Genomic DNA, 18,020 nt, shown 5'->3' on the forward strand with positions numbered 1-18,020 from the left:
GGCCCACAGCAGGAAGGCAATCAAGTGAGGGTCCATCAGCGTATCTGGCACAGTACTGAACAACGTAAAAACTAATCCTTTCTGACAAGAATGTCCTTTCTTCTCAATTACATATTTACCACGAAGCAGATTTGCTTTCTATCTTACACTTACTCTTTTTTAAAGAGAATGGAGACAGAAGTCCTGTGAAAACTACTATTTAGAAGCAGTTGTCATGAGCAAACTGCTGAAGCTGGGCAGCTAACATACACCTCTCAGTTGCGAACCAAAATTAAAACCCTGGAAATAAGTCATTCCCCCATGGAACTGCGCCCGTAACCGTCCTCCAGCACATAAAGCTCTCCACCTCTTTTGGACTTCTAAGAGAGAACAAAAAATCTGAATTCCCTGCTGCCTAGAGAACTCTCAGTGAAACCATCAGTAGTTTTAATTGCTGCTAACACACTACTAACCTCTTGCACCTTTAGTTACTGAAAACAATCTTTGTACCAGCTGCACAACTTAAACTAGTCTGAGAACTGAACACAAAACGTGCACGGCAAAGGAACGAGAACCATGTCTACTCCACAAAAAAAAAAAAAAGTTCTTTAACATCCCTCAAACCAGTAAGCTTAAAAGCTTCACCAGCTAAGCCCAGTTCCTAACAAGCTTTGCATCGCTATAAAATATTACAGAATTCAGCCTATCACTTTTGACTAAGAAAGGATTTGACCTGGTTCCTAAATATCCCAGAAGACTTTCTTAATGCACTAATTACAGTTAAAATTAAGGGTAAGACATTTTATGCCCTCAACTCAGAGTACTTTTATTTCAAATTAATGCAAATTTCTCAAGGAAAGAGGCCAATATATTCAACATTAACAGGTATTAGATCAATACTTTTTTCTTCCTTTAAAACGCCACTTTCAGTTAAAGTACCTAAGAGCTGCCTGCAAGAAGGTAGAAAGTTTAGCAGGGGAGGAATCACTTTATATTTGCTCAGTGGAAGAAAAACCAATGTCAGCAAACCAGGCATTTGTTGCCCTTTTCTCCTATTGATAGAAGGACCTTTGGTCTGATGGTACGCCAGTTTATCAGAACTTGACCAGGGTCCAATAAGAGACAAGAAGAACTACTTACCAAGGTTTCACAGAAACACATTGAGATTAAAGACTATTACTATATTACTGAACTCCACAGCAAGAGAACACCAAAACTACACTTCTGTCTCACAACACAGACTTTTTCTTCAGGTTGTTTCCATAGTTGTATGAGGATGCACACATTGCGGAACAGGCATCTCAGGGGGGTCTTGAAGGTTCTCCGAGATGGAGATTTCAGTCCCTAGGGATGCAAATCTTCAAGTGCTGAAGTTGCGTAAAAAAAATTAATGGTAATAAAATGCCCACTGCCAAGACTGAATTCAAACATTATTCCCTAAGTCAGAACTTGCATGCTTTTTACAAATTACATTGAGATTCCATGAATACCGGTATTTGAACTAACAGAGAGAGATGACAGTCCTACACAAGTAAGTATTTGAAAACCATCTTTTTACAAAATATAAAATGCAAGTACATGAAAAATTGTTTGAATTAATTCAAAAGTCAAATAGAGTAAACCTTAAATGCTCCATTAAACCCTGGCATTTGATATAGGTAGAATTAGCATAAGCAGAGCAACTACAAAATTATATTCCTTTTAAAATTGGAAATACACAATGCAAATACATGGAATATTGTTTGAACTCATTCATAGATTGCATTAGTTATAGTAAATCCTAAATTAAATTGAAAAATATTTCCAGACATTCTCACTGTCCATTTTCTGATGAAAAGAGGTATTTGAAACAGATAAGGGTAACCTACCTGAAGAAGAAAAAAAAAAAACCTCTCAGCTACGACTTTACATTTTCTTCAGATACTAAGGTACCCAAAAGGTACAAACCTTGAGTTTGTATTTTGCCCAATTAATCATTAAATCACAAGCCTAGTGTCTATGCCACCAGAATGGTTTCACATTAGTTACGATAGGAAGCTACTGACATACTTGATCTTCTTGTCTTCTACAAATCAGAAATTTCAAGCAGAGCTCCAATAACTGTTGAATTCAGATGATTCTCTCCTCCGTGTTTTGCATGTATACCTGTTGGCATACTACCATTTCTAAACTGCCCAGACACCGAGAATCTCAAGTCTGCTGTTACTAAATTAAAATTAAATGTACAATGAGGAATATGTTGAAAAACTGCATCAAGACACACTATATGGAAGTAGGCTCCCACCCACAATGTGGTTAAGAAGGTCCTTCCCACTGAAGGACCAGCAATATTTAAAAGGGTCAGGGTATCACCCCACCAGTCTCTCAGTCCACTGTCTTAGTCTTCCAGGGTCATAATTCAGAACACCACCAAATATTTAGATTTTAAGTCTACAGGACTGGCTCTCTAAAAAACGTGTCCACTAGGATTTGAACAATACTGATAATTATCCTAAATGCCCACCTCATAATATAAGGCACCACCTGAAGCAATTCACATGCTAAACAGAGGACTACAACAGCCTGAAAAACTATCCAGAAGAAAATCAAAGTTCCAGAACTCAAACCCCATAAAAATAATTCCTGAAAATACTCATAGTGATCCTTCTTCTAAGGAGGGTCTTCCTGTTGTCTGAGGAAGCGCTAGCAGAAACCCAAGCTACTGCATTTCCTAATTTTGTTTTTACATGACGGTTATAGGAGTTGCATAGCTACATACATATATATCTCTCCATATCTATATATATCTATCTATCTATCTTGAATTTACCGGATCTAATCTTTTTTTGTGTCAAATCATCTTAACTCTTCCTCACCCTTGTGCAATACCTTCAACCTCAAAGGTAACAAATTCCTTCAGCTGTATATTTGAAGCTGGGACTACCAAATGAGTATTCTGCTTGCTCACTTGAGATCAATCACATCTTTTGAAGTCCTTCAGGCTACCTGCCAGGGCACACTACAGATGAGAAATGAAATCTGTCTTTGATAGGTACTTTTTTTACTTATTATTCCTCAAGCTTTTTCCTCTCAATTTAAGTTCACTTAAAAAGGCCTTTTTGCCTCCTACTTTCCTACATACAGCACTACATTCACCTTATTGTTAAGTATTTTGTAATACAGCATTAATTTTCAGTTTAAAAATTTAATTTTCAGATTAAAAAAAAACAGTTAAACTACTCCTTGTGACACTTGCACACAATCATAAGACCTGGGAATATTCATAGGAAACAGAATTAGAAAGGAACTTTGGAGACCATCTAAACTAGGCATCCTATCCCAATGATTGTGATACTGGTAACTTATATGTTGGACCAAAACAGGTACAAGAAAACCAATCAATGTTCTACATCAAACTCAGCTACTAAGAAGCTGGGAAACAGCAAATCTAGACCACCTTCTGCTGCAAAGGAGCATTCACTACAGCCATGCCTGCTCTTAGCAGGGCCTCATCAGTAGGCATCCCATAACCTTTCTGACAGGCTAACAAAATGGCTCTCCTGAGGAGAGCCATCAACAACCCCTCTGAATCACTTCCACTTTTTATTTTATCCAAAGATAACTCTTTCAGACCGATATTTTTTTCCAAGCAAAGTGGCAGGAATGCAATGAAATCCTCATGCTTGTTTACAGTTTCATTTATAGTTCATTTATGAACCTCCAAATTTGTTATCACACTGAGTTGTTTTTCTTACCAAAGGCACAGTAGCAATACAATCTAAGTAACTCTTTGAAGACTAACACTAGCACATATTACAAGAATGGCCAGACCCACAAAGATCAGCAGCTCACTGTATGGAATGAGAGTACCACCCATGGATGTTTTGAAAGAAAGAACAAGAGTTCCCTAGACAGTCTGTCTAGGAAAGCACCTCTCAACACCCCATCAGAGAGAAGTTGTTTTCTGTTTGGAAGCACAAAGACTTATTCAAACCAGCTATCATTTTATTTTTTAACTCAAGAAACCAGAGGAAATAACGGTGCAGTAGAATTAAAACCCCAATATATACTTTAATTTATAAGAATTCTGTACCACAACTCCTAATATTGAATTCATAGAAACTGTTCAAAATACAAACTCTCCTCCAGAAACATGAGTTCTTCTATGTTGCAATATTCACTCACAGAGAACAGAAACATAGGAAATCCATGGTACCATGTGAGTTTCCAACATTGCTGCTTAACACAAAGGATAAATAACACACAAAACCCCCACAAGCAAGCAAAAAAACCCACCCCACCAACCCAAAACCTTCCTAATAATGTATATGCAGAAAGATCTTCTATAATTTTATATGGAAGGTCACTTTTACTAGATATTACACTTAGAATAGAGGTGCATAATTTTTAAGGTAAGTAAATTACTAAATCGAACACACCAAAACCACCAAAGATTTTAACAGCAAACAATGTTGTGGAACTTAGATATTTATGAGTCATAAAAGGATGAGGTCTTGGAAACTGAAAGAGTACCTGCTTCAACTACCTGCTTCAACAGATTTACCTTTAGTGTATGTTCCACACCAGCTTAAAAACAGCCTGATGACTTCACTTAAACATTTCAGTTATAATTATCTTCCACAGTATTATAAAGTGGTGTAAAATATAACACATACAGAGGCTTAATATAGTGTTAATATTTAGATTTTGTATTTAATCACATTGGGGCCTATCAATTTCCAGAAAAAACATCTTTATATTGGCTATAAGAGCAGACAGAATGATGGTTTTGTCATTAAGCATCAAACATTTGGCAGTGCATCAATAATTCTCTTTAATTTACTTTACCCTCAGAAGCTGGTGTGAGCTGTTGGGCCCTGCAGTGTGCTTCAATAATAGTGCATTAAATGGAAAGTATCTATGCCTGACTGACCATTCTGAAAGCTGTTTTTTGTGGCCTGAAATCAGCTATTTGGATTCCCTACAGAGTCTTGGCTTCAAAAAGAAACAGATCATTTGTAATGCAAATAATCCACCATCTCTAGAACATCATCCTAATAGTGAACTACTAGTGGTATGAAATCTGCAGGCATAACAAACCCCCAAATATTGACATAAGCCTTCTAGTGTTGCTAAAATATGTAAACACATACAAAAGTATAAAGGTAAAAAAGGGAAAAAAGACAATAACAATCTTGACTCCAACATTTAGTAAGCTACTACAGCAGACAAAGCTGGATAATATAGTAACATTCACCCTCTTACTAAAAAGCTACTATTACATACATGAAAATCAAAGTTAAAATACTTAAAACTTTAGGACACACCCAACAATTGTGTGCCATGAAATGTACCATTGCTTACAACCCAGCAAATAAACACTAGAAACCAGGAATGACATATACAGCTTTGCTATTTTAATTCAAAAAGGCAATGCAAATTGGGGAAAAAGACTTGGCCTGTCACTATAGAGTTTTATTTTTAATTCTCACATTTTACAGCTTCTGCAGGAGAAGTCATGCTCATCTACTTCTTAATTTAAGGACACAAAGAGTAAATACAGAGAGCTCATTGTATTCTAGTAATAAAAAGAAAGACCAAAACTCTTGGCTGCCTCATACTACTTAGCCCACTACACCTACTACCAGGGGAAGGAAGACAATCTCTGCTATAGCATCTCCGCCTCCATCCAGGCCTTAGCTCTCCGTAACAAGCTCCGATGAGCTCAATTCAATGAGTATACGAGGAGAAGATTAAGCAACAAGCTTCTAAAGCGTTTCAAATACTTGAGGGGAGTGAGTTTTCTTAGGCACATAACTGCTAAGACAAGAACATCTCATGGTTAAACGCTGGGCATCCAGCGGCCCAAAGACTCTGAGTTACTCAAGCTGCAGCAAACAAAATAAGGATTTCAGTTGTTAATGTAAACCTTAACAATAAATTCAACAACACAGGTTGATTTTACTACAGTCTTTTGTGAGAACTTTCTATAAAGTTTCATTGTCAATATCTTGACTCAATGCAAAGATGAGCCAACCAGACTGTTAAACACTGAGATAAGACTTATTTATTAAGGACAACCATAAAAATCAAGTAAAGTGAAAGTGTGAATGTCCTTAATTCCCCCCTCCCCCCCAACTGAGTCAAGTTAATTTGAGAAACTATCATTGATGAAAGTGATAGAATATAAACAAAAGTATATGCAAAAGTAATTTCAAGTATGTAGAGTGACTGGTTTAATAAGGTGATACAAAAACAATCAGAATGTTTGCTACAACTGCATTTCATTTATTTTCTACGATTGCAAAGATCAGGGGCAGTTTATTTGTGTAGATCCTGCAGTAGATCTCTGAACAAAGACAGACAAAAACTCAGTAAGAAAACTTCAGCAAAGACCGCATATCAAGCTTTGCCTTCAGTATACTCCCTCCAAAGGATTTCATTGCCTTACTTGAAAATTAACTTTTAGGGATGGCAAATTTGAATACTTAATGCTATGCTTTTGGTTAAGATCTCCCAAGCACACACCATATAGATGGATGATTGGAAGCAGAAGAGAACACCAAGTGTGAAAAAGAAAGAATCTGAAAATGTAGTTAAGTATTTGAGATCTGGGAAGGTATTCCAGGTCCCCAACTCCCCCCCCCCCCCCCCCGCAACAAAAAACCCCAAAAGAAACAAACACACACAAAAAAAAAAAAAAGAAAAAAAGAAAAAAACCCCAACCAAAAAAACCCCACCAACCCCCCAAAAAATCTATGATTCTAGAAAAGGCTGTTCAGGAAGGAGGTAGGAAAACATTCACTTAACAGAGACAACATCATAATGAGAAAGAAAAAATACTATTGGACTTAATAAATCAAGGCAACTAAAGCATATCTTGTGAAGCACATTAAGTACAGACACTCCCGTCCATTCTGCTGCTGCTGCTCTGGAAATGCTACAGGCAGTTACACAAGTGCACTGTTCTACACTGTATTCAAGGCACTAGAAGAGATCTGCTCAGAGGAGGAGATTCTACAATCGTATGTTTAATGTAACCGCTCTTCAAGAACACATACACTCAAACTTCTGGATCAGTTCCCCAACACATCCCTACCACTCCAACGTAGGAAGGCAGCTGAATGCTTCAAAGCTGCTCACATACCCTAGGTGAATACTGTCGTGCCTCTTTTCCAGCTGAGGCTATAAAGGGGGTCCGATATCCCACCGATTCAAAGATTTAATCCCAGAGGCATTTAAGTTTCCTGTGGTCATGAATTGGTCTTACTGGTCTTTGGGAAGGAACAAAACAAAATCTCCTTGGCCACTCCTGACAGTTTGAAGAATCAGCTTATCTTACATTTCAGAAACTGAGTTGATACTATGTGCTCCCTTAAATTTTTTTCTTTTTTTTTTTTTTTAAATGCTTGAGATCTCTTTCAAGATGGCAAGACAGGTGCTCTTACTGTTGGGCGACTACTTGCATGCGTACAAAGAGAACACAATGATGCCAGTGGAAGATGCTCAAGTGGACTTACTGACTTTTAAATGTGCAAGTAAGAACCAAGACATTTCAAGAATTCTCATTATAGGGAAAAATCCTCTCTAACACCAAAGAAGTTAGATTGTCAAAATGGGGAAAAAAAAAATTAAGTGAAATCAGTTACTTTTCACAGATATGCAGTTGACTTTTTTCTGTCCTATAAGGTTCGCTCTTTAGGTTTTTTTAACAGAGCACTAAAAACTATTAGGTCAATGGTAAGTCCCAGGGATATACTACAAATACAAACAAATAACTGTACAGTGATTCCTCAAATTTCCAACTGTGATTCTTCTTACAAATTAACAGTTTTGTAAAGCCTGAATATTATAATCAGTATTGGTTAGAACTGAATTTCTGCTGGGATTTGAAGCCACTTGCAACTGGTACTACTCTTTGGGAATCAGAAGCCACTGTAAAGAAACGATGTCTGCAAGTGCTATTCTTCCAGAAGCATAAAACAGAAAAGCTGATCTTATGCTACAAAAAGCACCATAATAAAAATCTCAGTACTATCCATTTGTCTTTCAATGTGTAGCAGATGTTCCTCACATTTTACTTATTATGGGATTAAAAGGCAACTTTTGGGATTAATACCAGCATAAAATGAGTAAGTTTTGGCATATCATTTTCATGTATTTCTGGGTGGGGGAGAACCCAAATAGGCAACGATTTGTTGGCATGTGTACAAACAGCAAAGCAGAAAATCTCTGATCTCCTCCTGGCTGTGCAAAAGTCAACTTACAGTCCACCATGACTCCTAGCTGTAGGGAAGACCTGAGCAGAACATCATCTTGATGCTGACAATGGAGGGTCACCCCTTCCTTTTTTTTTGGCTGTGAAGACCTGCACCATTTGTAGCACTAGTGCTTCTCTGACCCCTCAATGAGCCAATTCAATTTATAATCCCAGCTCTTTCCACCCCCCACCATTAAATGAGACAGGCTGAATGGCTATAAATGCATGTTTATGGATGCAATGATAAAGCAACACTGTAGATTGCCCTGACAAATTTGGAAGAACAGGTTCACTGATGTATACAAACAACTCTGCGCTAAATGATTGGGCAGGTCCAACTACACTTTAGATTGCTGTCTAGTATATTCTTCAATACAATGAGTAACTTACTGGCAGGATAGCACAGAAAAAACCTAAATTGGGATTTACTTACAATGCTGATCACAGTCTACTCTAGCAAACACCACTTGATTCTTATCTGGATACTCTTCCTTAATTACGTTAGAAGCTTCCTCAAAAATAGGATGCAGCATTTGGCTGAAGCGGCACCTGTGGATAGAACGCAAAATCGTAACTTCAAAATATTAATTTGAAATATTTTAATTGATGACTCAGGGAATATTTCAATCTTTGAAGGAAAAAGAAAAAAAAAAGAAAGAAAAGCTATTGGAAAAGAACATCTACTTGTAATCATCCCAGTAAATGACTGGATTAAAATAGGTTCAAAAGTAACTTGAATGATTCAGGTGGAAAAAAAAATAATGCTAAAGGAATATACAGTTCAAGATGTGCCCCCCTGCTTTATCTGCTTAAGAAACACCATTAATCAATTATAAGCCTTTAGGAAATATATTCTATTAAGAAAGTCTGTTCTTCATTTTTTCTACCTGAATTATCCCTGGGAAAGTAATTTTTAAAATATAGTAAAAGTAGTTACTTGGATTGTTGAGATTCAAATATTCACCAACAATCACTTTCAAGAAATATCACAGAGATAACTTTGTAAGGGTCAACAATAGAAGTTGTAAGTATTGCTTATTATATTATTGCTCAAGTTTGGTAGAATTTGAAGACTGCTATTACAGCACTACGAACAAAGAGAATCCCATGGGTCCCTTCTTCCAGTCATGTCAGATTTTGAAGCAAATCCTCTCTTTCTGCCCACGGAAAAGGCTGTAGGATTGTAAAGATGCTTTGGTGGCTTTGGGGAGTTTAGGGTAACATTAGTGCACAAGCCCATTATTAATATGTCAATAAAATTATTTTATATTCTGTTCCTCTAAAAACATGGCAGAATTTTAAATTGAAGATGTATAACGGCATTGTAGAAGTTGTCAGAATGAGACCTCATGGAACAGACTTGCAATAAAACTGCCTGCACTGAAGCCGCGCTTAAACTTAACAGTGATAGCCTGGGGATGCTGTTATGACTTACACCAGCAGACATTCAAGTGAAGAGACAGGTTTTGCTCTCAAAATACAAACAGGGCTTAAGGCCATTTTCTGAAAGAAACCTGACTCTGGGCAGCACAATTGTATGGTACACATCTATGTAGCTTATATGTGTTACCTATGGCTTCCTTGTCCCTCATTCTTCTCCACCCTTACAGCAGAGTATCTACATCAACGAAACTGATATTTTCTCATTCAAAGGTCACGTTACATCATAGGCTGGCAGTACGCTATGTTGAGGGGTTACTACTGAATGCCTACATGTAATGATCATAATTAAGGCTGTAATGTTTTAAAGTTACGGCCTACTATAATGTGAATCAACTTGCAAGCATATGCAAATCTTTAAATTCAAAGCAAACCTACTCTAGAGAGGATTTGGTAACAGTGGGGATTGCAGAAAGAGCTGTGCTAATAGGGTCCCTAAAACAGGATGCTTATTACCTTGTTATGTCAAGTTTTAAAATACTGGTATCTTCCCTTTGTCACAGAAGTATCAGAACATGGATTTTTAGCGTCCTGCAGTTTGTCTTTTGCAAAATCAAAAAATGATTTTTCCATGGCAACACAGACCCCAAATTTCAGTGTATTAAATTTACTCTCCATAGGTTTGCTTTCCTCGGTTATCTTTAATAAAACCTTTTAAGTAGTCCATGATCCACCAGGTATCTGCAGATCACAAACTGAAAATAACCATCTTAAAAGTTTAATTTATTTACTTATTTTAAAAGGCATCCTTGATAGCATAATTCTATACAGAACAGGTAAGAGATTAGACCTAGTTTCTTACTTAACTAGTTACTTAGTTGTACTATCATCATAAAGAAAGACATTTCAAACAAATAGCTTACTTGGTAAACAAATGTAATCTCTCTAAAGAAAAATTCTAGTGGTTTAAATGTGCCTAGTATCAATTTAGTCTGTGGTAGCAAATGAACAGATGCAAACTAATTGAACGTAAAAATTGTCTATAAAATGACAGAGGTATATACAAAGGTTATTAAACTGATTTAGATTGGTATGTCTATCTATGCAAAGTTTAAATGAAGGCATTAAAAACATCTTTATTGAGAACTTCATTCTATATGAAAAGACTGGGTATGAATTTTTCAAAATCACTTTTAAAAAACAATTAAAATTAGCCTGCTCCGAGTTGAATGAATTATCAGTAAAGGCAAAGTGTAAATTTTTCATGTAAAGCTCTGTGCGCTTGCTATTTCTAGGCCATACAGACCTACAGACTTAGACATATAGTGGGATGTGAAAGAGGTGAAAGGAATCAGAAGTCTAATCACCTACACGACCTTTGATTCTGAAGGCCAGCTTTTTATGCTCACAAAGCAAAACAGCAGGGAGAGGAATATTTAAAGCGTAGTACTTTGGCTTATATATTGCTTTACACTATAAAGCTATTTATATCCAAGATTGCTTTAATCAAGGAAGACAAAAAATTAATTATTTTTCTAACTTAATTTTCTATATTAATTTGCATGTTAAATTTTATTTTCTCTGAATACTTTTCTGGTTTCTTCCTTGCTAAAGAGTCTTCTAAAAATATTAATGATAGAGCAGAACAGAAAGTTTAAAATTACTTCTTACACAATAAAAAAAAAAGGGGTATGGTGTTTAAATTAATTCTAACAACGATTTTGTATGCCAGTTTTAAAAAAAAAAAAATTTCAAGTAAACAGTTCCCTCTAAGTATGTCTTTCACAATGTCTAACCGGTCTGGCCCCAAATTCTTTCCTTTTCCAGTTGCTCAGATTTCATCCCTCAACCATAATTTCTCTAGTTCTCCATTTGGAAGGTCTTCCAGATTAGAGAAGGATTTATTTTTAGTGTAATTTCAAGGCTTTTTTTTTCTAGCACACATGCATGGGACCAACACAGAAGAAAATGGAAAAATGGAATATTTTGGACTATCCTATGTTAAAGAGCAAAAGGTTAAAGAAATCTGTCTTGCTAAGGCGGGGGGGGGGGGGGGCCACGACACGACACCAAACAAACACACACAAACCCCTGATTACATAGCATGTTATTCCATACTACTATAGAAGCCTTTTTCCTCTGATAGGAGCCCTGAATGAAACAAAAGATGGCAGAACAGCAGAAGGGGAAGTAATCAGGACATGAAAAAACAAGGAAAGAACTAGTTTGAAAGCAACACACCACTGTATTTTCAATTAGAAAACTATAGCCAAACATGACAGTTTTCTGAAGACAGAAGTTTAAACATAGAAAAAAAACTTGTATAACTTACCAATCAGCATAAAAATTAACTAAAGCAACATCTGCATTGTCTGAGAGGAAAGAAGAAGAAAAAACCCAATGTCACCTTGTGAACCAAACTTCTTTGTGCTTTTATCTGAGATTATAAAAATACGCACAAAAAGTATAAAAGCAAGTATTTCTAGATTATACAGCATACAGCTTAGTCTGATTGCTAGAAAACTGCTAGGATAAATCTTATCTGAAATATAATCTATATCAAATGGGAAAGTGATGAAAGAGGCCTTCAGTCAAGTATTTTATTGACTTTATTGATATATTAGACATTAAAAACGTCAATACTTAAGGTATTAAGACACAAAAGAAGTAAATAAGTGACACATGAGACAAAAAGTAATTCTGGATTTAAAATTAAGGCATTCAAAGGCAGAAGGTGTACTCTAGTATATCTTTTAAGCATTATCTAGATTATTCCTAAGTGTTAAAAAACAATTAAAAGCTGAAATGTCAACTATTTGGGTTAGAAAAGTGATCAACATGCAGCCTGCCTGTGCAACTTGCTCTGGCCAGTCCTTACCTGCCTTAGCTGCTAGGAAGCTGGATACTAAGGCAAAAGATAGCAGAGAAATCTTCGGTCCCCCAAAAAAGAAAAACGCTAAGGGACACTCAAAAAAATGCAATACTATAGGGATATATATGATGAGGTAGTAAAATAATGCTCCTATGTGTTATTTTTCACATACCAAAAAAAAAAGGAAAAATGTATCAAAACTAGAAGGACAAATCTCCTGCTGAAAAATAAATTGTGATCTTTACACAGTATAACAACCATGCTGTAAATTGATTTTTATTAGTAGTAGTGGCATAGACATTGAAAAAAAAACTTGAAATAAATACTGGAACTATAGAATATCAGCCACAGCTTTATAAAGCAGAAATGTTGCTAGATGAATTTGCACTATTGACAAAGTTACAAAGCAGTTATGAGTGAAGATTAAGATGTTGGAAGCCTGGGAAAGACAACATGCTGGAAGAGACAACTCTTGAGAAGGCTGTGAAAAACTACGGTTTGATGAAAATTATGGTGTTAAGATTTTCACTGTCAGCAAGGAATGCAAGTGGTGAACAGGAAATTAACAAGCACAGAGAAATTCAGTGTTACCTCCAAGGCATGAAGTATTTATTGAAAGTAATAGGATAAATTTTAAAAGTACTTACACTTGGCATATATTCCTTTTTATGAATAACATTTTACAAAAGGATTCTATATTTTCCACTGGATAAAAGGTATTTGCAAACAGATCTTACATCACCTAATCATACATTTACTACATAAAGCAATCCTGCAATAGTAGGCAGATTCTAGTGCAGACCTAAATAAAAGAATATAAAGATTTTTTTCTGAATATATTTGAAACAATGTAATAGCTTTTTTCCTGTGAAGACAACCAGATACAGGCAAATTGCATACTTTTCAGACGAAAAGCTTTCAGACAAGGAATTACACATCTGTTTCACTTATGAGTCTCCTTTCTATGAGCCACCAGAATCAGGACAATGCTTAACCTGAGGAAAAACATAGCTGAACAAGCAAGATACTTAAGGCCCATCACCATGGGTTTCAGTTGCTGCTATTTTTTGGGGAACTTTTAAAATACTCTCTTGACAGGTTTTGGTTATATAATCAAGCATTCCCATCTGCAAACAAGATACCAAGTATTTTTCTTAGACACTTCAAACCCTCATTGAGATTACAATGAAGTAATTTGTTAGGCGATACAGTAGTTCACACAGCTAATTTTGATCATGGGCATTTAATACTTCTATGCCGATTGCAATTCATATTTTCAATGCTAAGGTATGCATATTCATTTAATAACATTGCAAGATTCACACAGATACGTGACTGTAGACATAAAGGAAAAAAAAATTCAAAGTACTCACTTAAAATGTCATCTATATTTCCACTATCTAGACTTGTTATTTCACTTCTTGTTGGATTAAAAAGCCAAGACACCTAAAAAGAGAAAGCAAACCAGTCACGTATGTAAAGTTTCAGCAATAAAGTAGTAATATATCTATGATTTTAAATGTTGCAGATCAAAAGCTGGAGAAGAACAGTAAAATAACTGTAATTCAGTCAACACATTTCAGGTGACAGCAGTACTACAAATATACAAATAAACACTATTTACAGATATAACATACTTCCACAGTTAAAGCAAAATTGACTATCTCTTCATACGATTCTCTATTATGTTGGCATAAATGTTACAGGTAAATTTTGTACCTTTAAGAATAACTTCTATTCATAAATTCACTCTGAAGAAAGAAATGAAACCCCCATTTTCGCCACCTAACAATCTCACACAGCCCAGAAGCGTGTAGGCACAGCGGTTTCACCCAGAGACAAGTAATTCCTTCTGTCACTTACAGGGCTTGTCTGGCTAAAGAGCTTCTCATTAGGTAAAGCTTGCAATTGCCTCCATTTTTATTGCTGTTTTAGAAAACAGTTTCAGTATATCTAACTCAACTAACTACAGTCTTTTATCTCTTTCTGTATTTTTTCTTGACACTGCTTCAGTCCCAGCACGCAACTGGCTTATCAGACTATAAAAACTGAGACACCATGTCAGCCAGATCTTTTAATTACAAAGCAACACATGTATTACTCTTAATGCAACTATCACAGCAATATGCAGTTTTATGGAAGACCACTCATATTCACTGCAACAGGCCCAGTTCTCTTATCTCAAAATGTGGCGGGGGAAAAAGGGGGTAGAGTTGCTAGTCTATCCCAGGTGAGAGAGATATCAGTGAATTACAACTTATTTTTGCTTTGAGATAAGCGTGCAAGTTTTTGAGCAGGACGATACAGATTCTGGTCTGGGACGTGAATGTTTCCATCCTGAGCAACCTGGTCAGAAAGTCAGCACTTCTCTAAGCAGGGCCAGGGCTTGGATGAGATGCCTTCCAGCCTCATTTTCCATGATTCTATGGTTCCATTCATGGTTTCCGTGATTCAGCTGACAGAGATGGCAGGAAAGGAAAAGGAAGGTTTTCGGTAGAGAACTGACAGGAACGCACAGGTCAAGGAGCCAGGTAGAGACCAGAGATTCCCAATGACACCTGAAGAATTAGTCCTCGCATTCAGATGTGGTGACACATGACATACACACTACTGACATTCCTGGAGCCCTAGTTTACCCCGTGCAGCTGCAAAGAAAATCTGCCTATGGCTAGAGAGGCAGAGCTGACGGCTGCTTTTACCAAAGACACCAAGGAAAAATTTAGCTGGAAGCATAAAGAGCATCCAAATAATGCCACACAGAGCAGCGAGATACAAGGATCTCAGTATCTATGGAAGAGCCTGAGACTTATCCCAGACCTATACTAGAACCGTGACTACAAGCAGCAAGCCTCTAGGGCACACTCGTCTTCAACATTGAATTAGTCTTTTGATAAATTGTAACCAGCATCAAAGTTTTCTAACATTTGTTGCAAATGTATATCAAATATTGGCCTCTCAGAAACATTAGCCATACTGGATGCCTGCTTTCATTAAGATTAGCTTCAAAAATTGTGGGAGAATTCTGCAGCAAGACATTGTCATAGCTCAGAAACTGTCACTGTAAATGGCACATAGGTGAGATTTGCAGCAATCATTTTCAATTGCTTCTGATTTATGGATCACTAAACACTTTTCAGTGAAAATACCGATCCTTTCACATTTCCCATATAGAGGCCACTGGGTAGCATATACACTCCATCTTACACTACAGGCTGAAAACACACCAGCTGTTGTAATACAAAATATGTACCAGTGCTTCTCACTTGGCAATTGGACAAGATACTTATCCTATATGCAAGTCTAAGACCTGTGGCGGAGTTTGCACAGCCTTCCTGTGGCCCTTAAACTGCATGACACAAATGTCTGAACTGTGGCTTTAAGATGACTGTATAGAAACAAAACTAACAGTTGAGCTGTAAGGTCCATAGTTGAGACTAACAGCATTAAGACATGGTCTGCCAAAAAATATCTGATTAAGCAAGCTATGCAATGCACAAGTTGTGGCAGGCCAGTATTGGGGAAGTTCCTTTGAAGATGCCAGTGTTGCTGACTGCTGAGCAGCAAGAAGGGATGACCCTGCCTTCAGTCTCTGCAGAGAGATGCTACATATATAGACCCTGGTCCACATCGGTCAGATTATCCCCAGATGTGAGTGACAGCTGACAGCAATCATCAGTGCAGATACCTCCCTATCACCCCCTGGGTGGTGCATGGGATGACAACTTCCAGATGGTGTTGCTATGGGGAGGTGCTGGTACATTTGTAGTAATGGGTCAGTTAAGCGTGTGAACGAGCTGGCATGGTTTTTGTTCCTACGCACATGCTGTTTTGTTGCAAGTGTTAGGTTAGACATAACTTGTGTACAATTGAAGCAGTAGCTATGATTAACAATAACAGTTGGAATATTGCTCTAGGCCATAAAGGACAGTGTAACTCAACATTCATTTCGTTGGCTGTCATCTGATCCTACCACAGGTGACTCTGCAAACTCATCTAAGTTCCAAGGCTTCAGCTGCCTTGCAAGGTCTCAAGAACCTCTGATCATACCCTTGAAGACCACAAGTTACTAATCCTGCTTATAATCTTGGACAATGCTTGTTTACACAGAAAATCCACACAAGCCTCTAGAAAGCAGGAACTTTTTAGCTGCTGCACACAGCTCTGCATCAGCATTCATACTCGGAAAGAATTTCCACAATAGATCTTGGTGAAACTATCTTCACAGGAGCTCAGCTGTTCGTGTTGTCTCAACATACCAAACAGGTAAGATATCAATTTCTTAAACCCACATGGCTTTTTCTAATACAATTTTACAGCAGCAACACAAATCTTATCTAATAGGATAAATTACACATAAATTAAACATAACATAGATAAGCATGTTATTTGCAATCAGGAAATAGGCTATGTATTCAGCAGATACACTTAAATAGATCAGGAACTGTAGTTGCATTTGTATATTGCTACAATACACCTTAACTTGTAATGCAAATATTTAACTGCAAAATCAAAGCACAGGGCTTACTAACCAGTAAAATCCTCTACTAGAGGATTCTGCACTGTGCTATGTGCAGAAAAAGTAAATTAAAACTAATACTTCTTTACAGCATGAATAAAATTTTTGATTGCTTTCTTAACTTTTATTGTGGAAAAATGTGGTCCAAGCTGCATGTACTGAAACAAAGACCCCAAACTTTTTCATATATTGAAGGTGAAAATGAAGTTAAGCTGTGTATCCTATTGCCCCTTTATATTAAACACTAGTGGAAAACAACTGAGACTAAGAAAGTCTTTCCCAAAAGTTGCATAAAACCTGAGATAATCGAAATACTTTTTCCACGAGAAGTATGAAAAACTCTATTTTGTCAAAATATATCACAAACACGTTCTTAAACATTTTATACCAACTAAATAATTGTGGGTGCCAAAACCTTCATAATAAGTAGATAGACTCAGCGGAAAAAAAGCATTCCTCTAAGAAATGTCAATAAATATGCAAGACTTACTTCAGCTGAAGCTTTCATAAAGGTATAATGCCCATAAGGAAGAAAACACATCCTTTTGACCCAGTAATCTTGCTGTTCCATGAGATGCAAGAGGGTTTATGGTATTACTAGTATTAATATTTAACATGAAGGAATACAAAGTCTTATTTAAATTGCTAAGAACCTACACTGTTTTGAGAATATTTTCTGACCTTTGATGAGGCCTGTGCTTGATGCCCACGGGCGGGAAAACAAGACATTTTTGAGGAAATCATTTTTGAATGTCAGCTGCACACTTTATAAAACAGGTATTGAACGTATGTTCTGAAAAAACATACTGGCTAAAAATAAGAAAAGTCTTCAGAAGTTTTTACTTTTAAATGCAAACGTTGCATTCCACTGGCCTACATCATAAGGACAAATGAATGACTGTTCATATTTGTATCTGGGTAAAAACAAACAAACAAACAAAAAAAAATTTCCAACTGACCTCATAAGATAGCTACAAACTCACTGAAGAAAGCACCTTGCAAAAATAATTCAAAAGGAAAATTGGCTATGTAAG

General features: G+C 36.6%; 1 protein-coding gene across 1 annotated transcript in view; it reads right to left on the reverse strand.

The window, feature by feature from the left end:
* Positions 1 to 18,020, reverse strand: part of ERP44 (endoplasmic reticulum protein 44) — a 54,000-nt gene that overhangs the window by 19,342 nt on the left and 16,638 nt on the right. Inside the window, exons 2-4 of the mRNA XM_076330139.1 lie at positions 13,844 to 13,916; positions 11,931 to 11,970; positions 8,652 to 8,767 (exon numbers count right to left, since the gene is read on the reverse strand). Coding sequence (XP_076186254.1) covers positions 8,652 to 8,767; positions 11,931 to 11,970; positions 13,844 to 13,916 — 229 coding nt within the window. The remainder of the gene's footprint in view (positions 1 to 8,651; positions 8,768 to 11,930; positions 11,971 to 13,843; positions 13,917 to 18,020) is intronic.

Source organism: Aptenodytes patagonicus, chromosome 2, assembly GCF_965638725.1.
Source record: "Aptenodytes patagonicus chromosome 2, bAptPat1.pri.cur, whole genome shotgun sequence".
In the NCBI taxonomy this organism is placed as follows: Eukaryota; Metazoa; Chordata; class Aves; order Sphenisciformes; family Spheniscidae; genus Aptenodytes; species Aptenodytes patagonicus.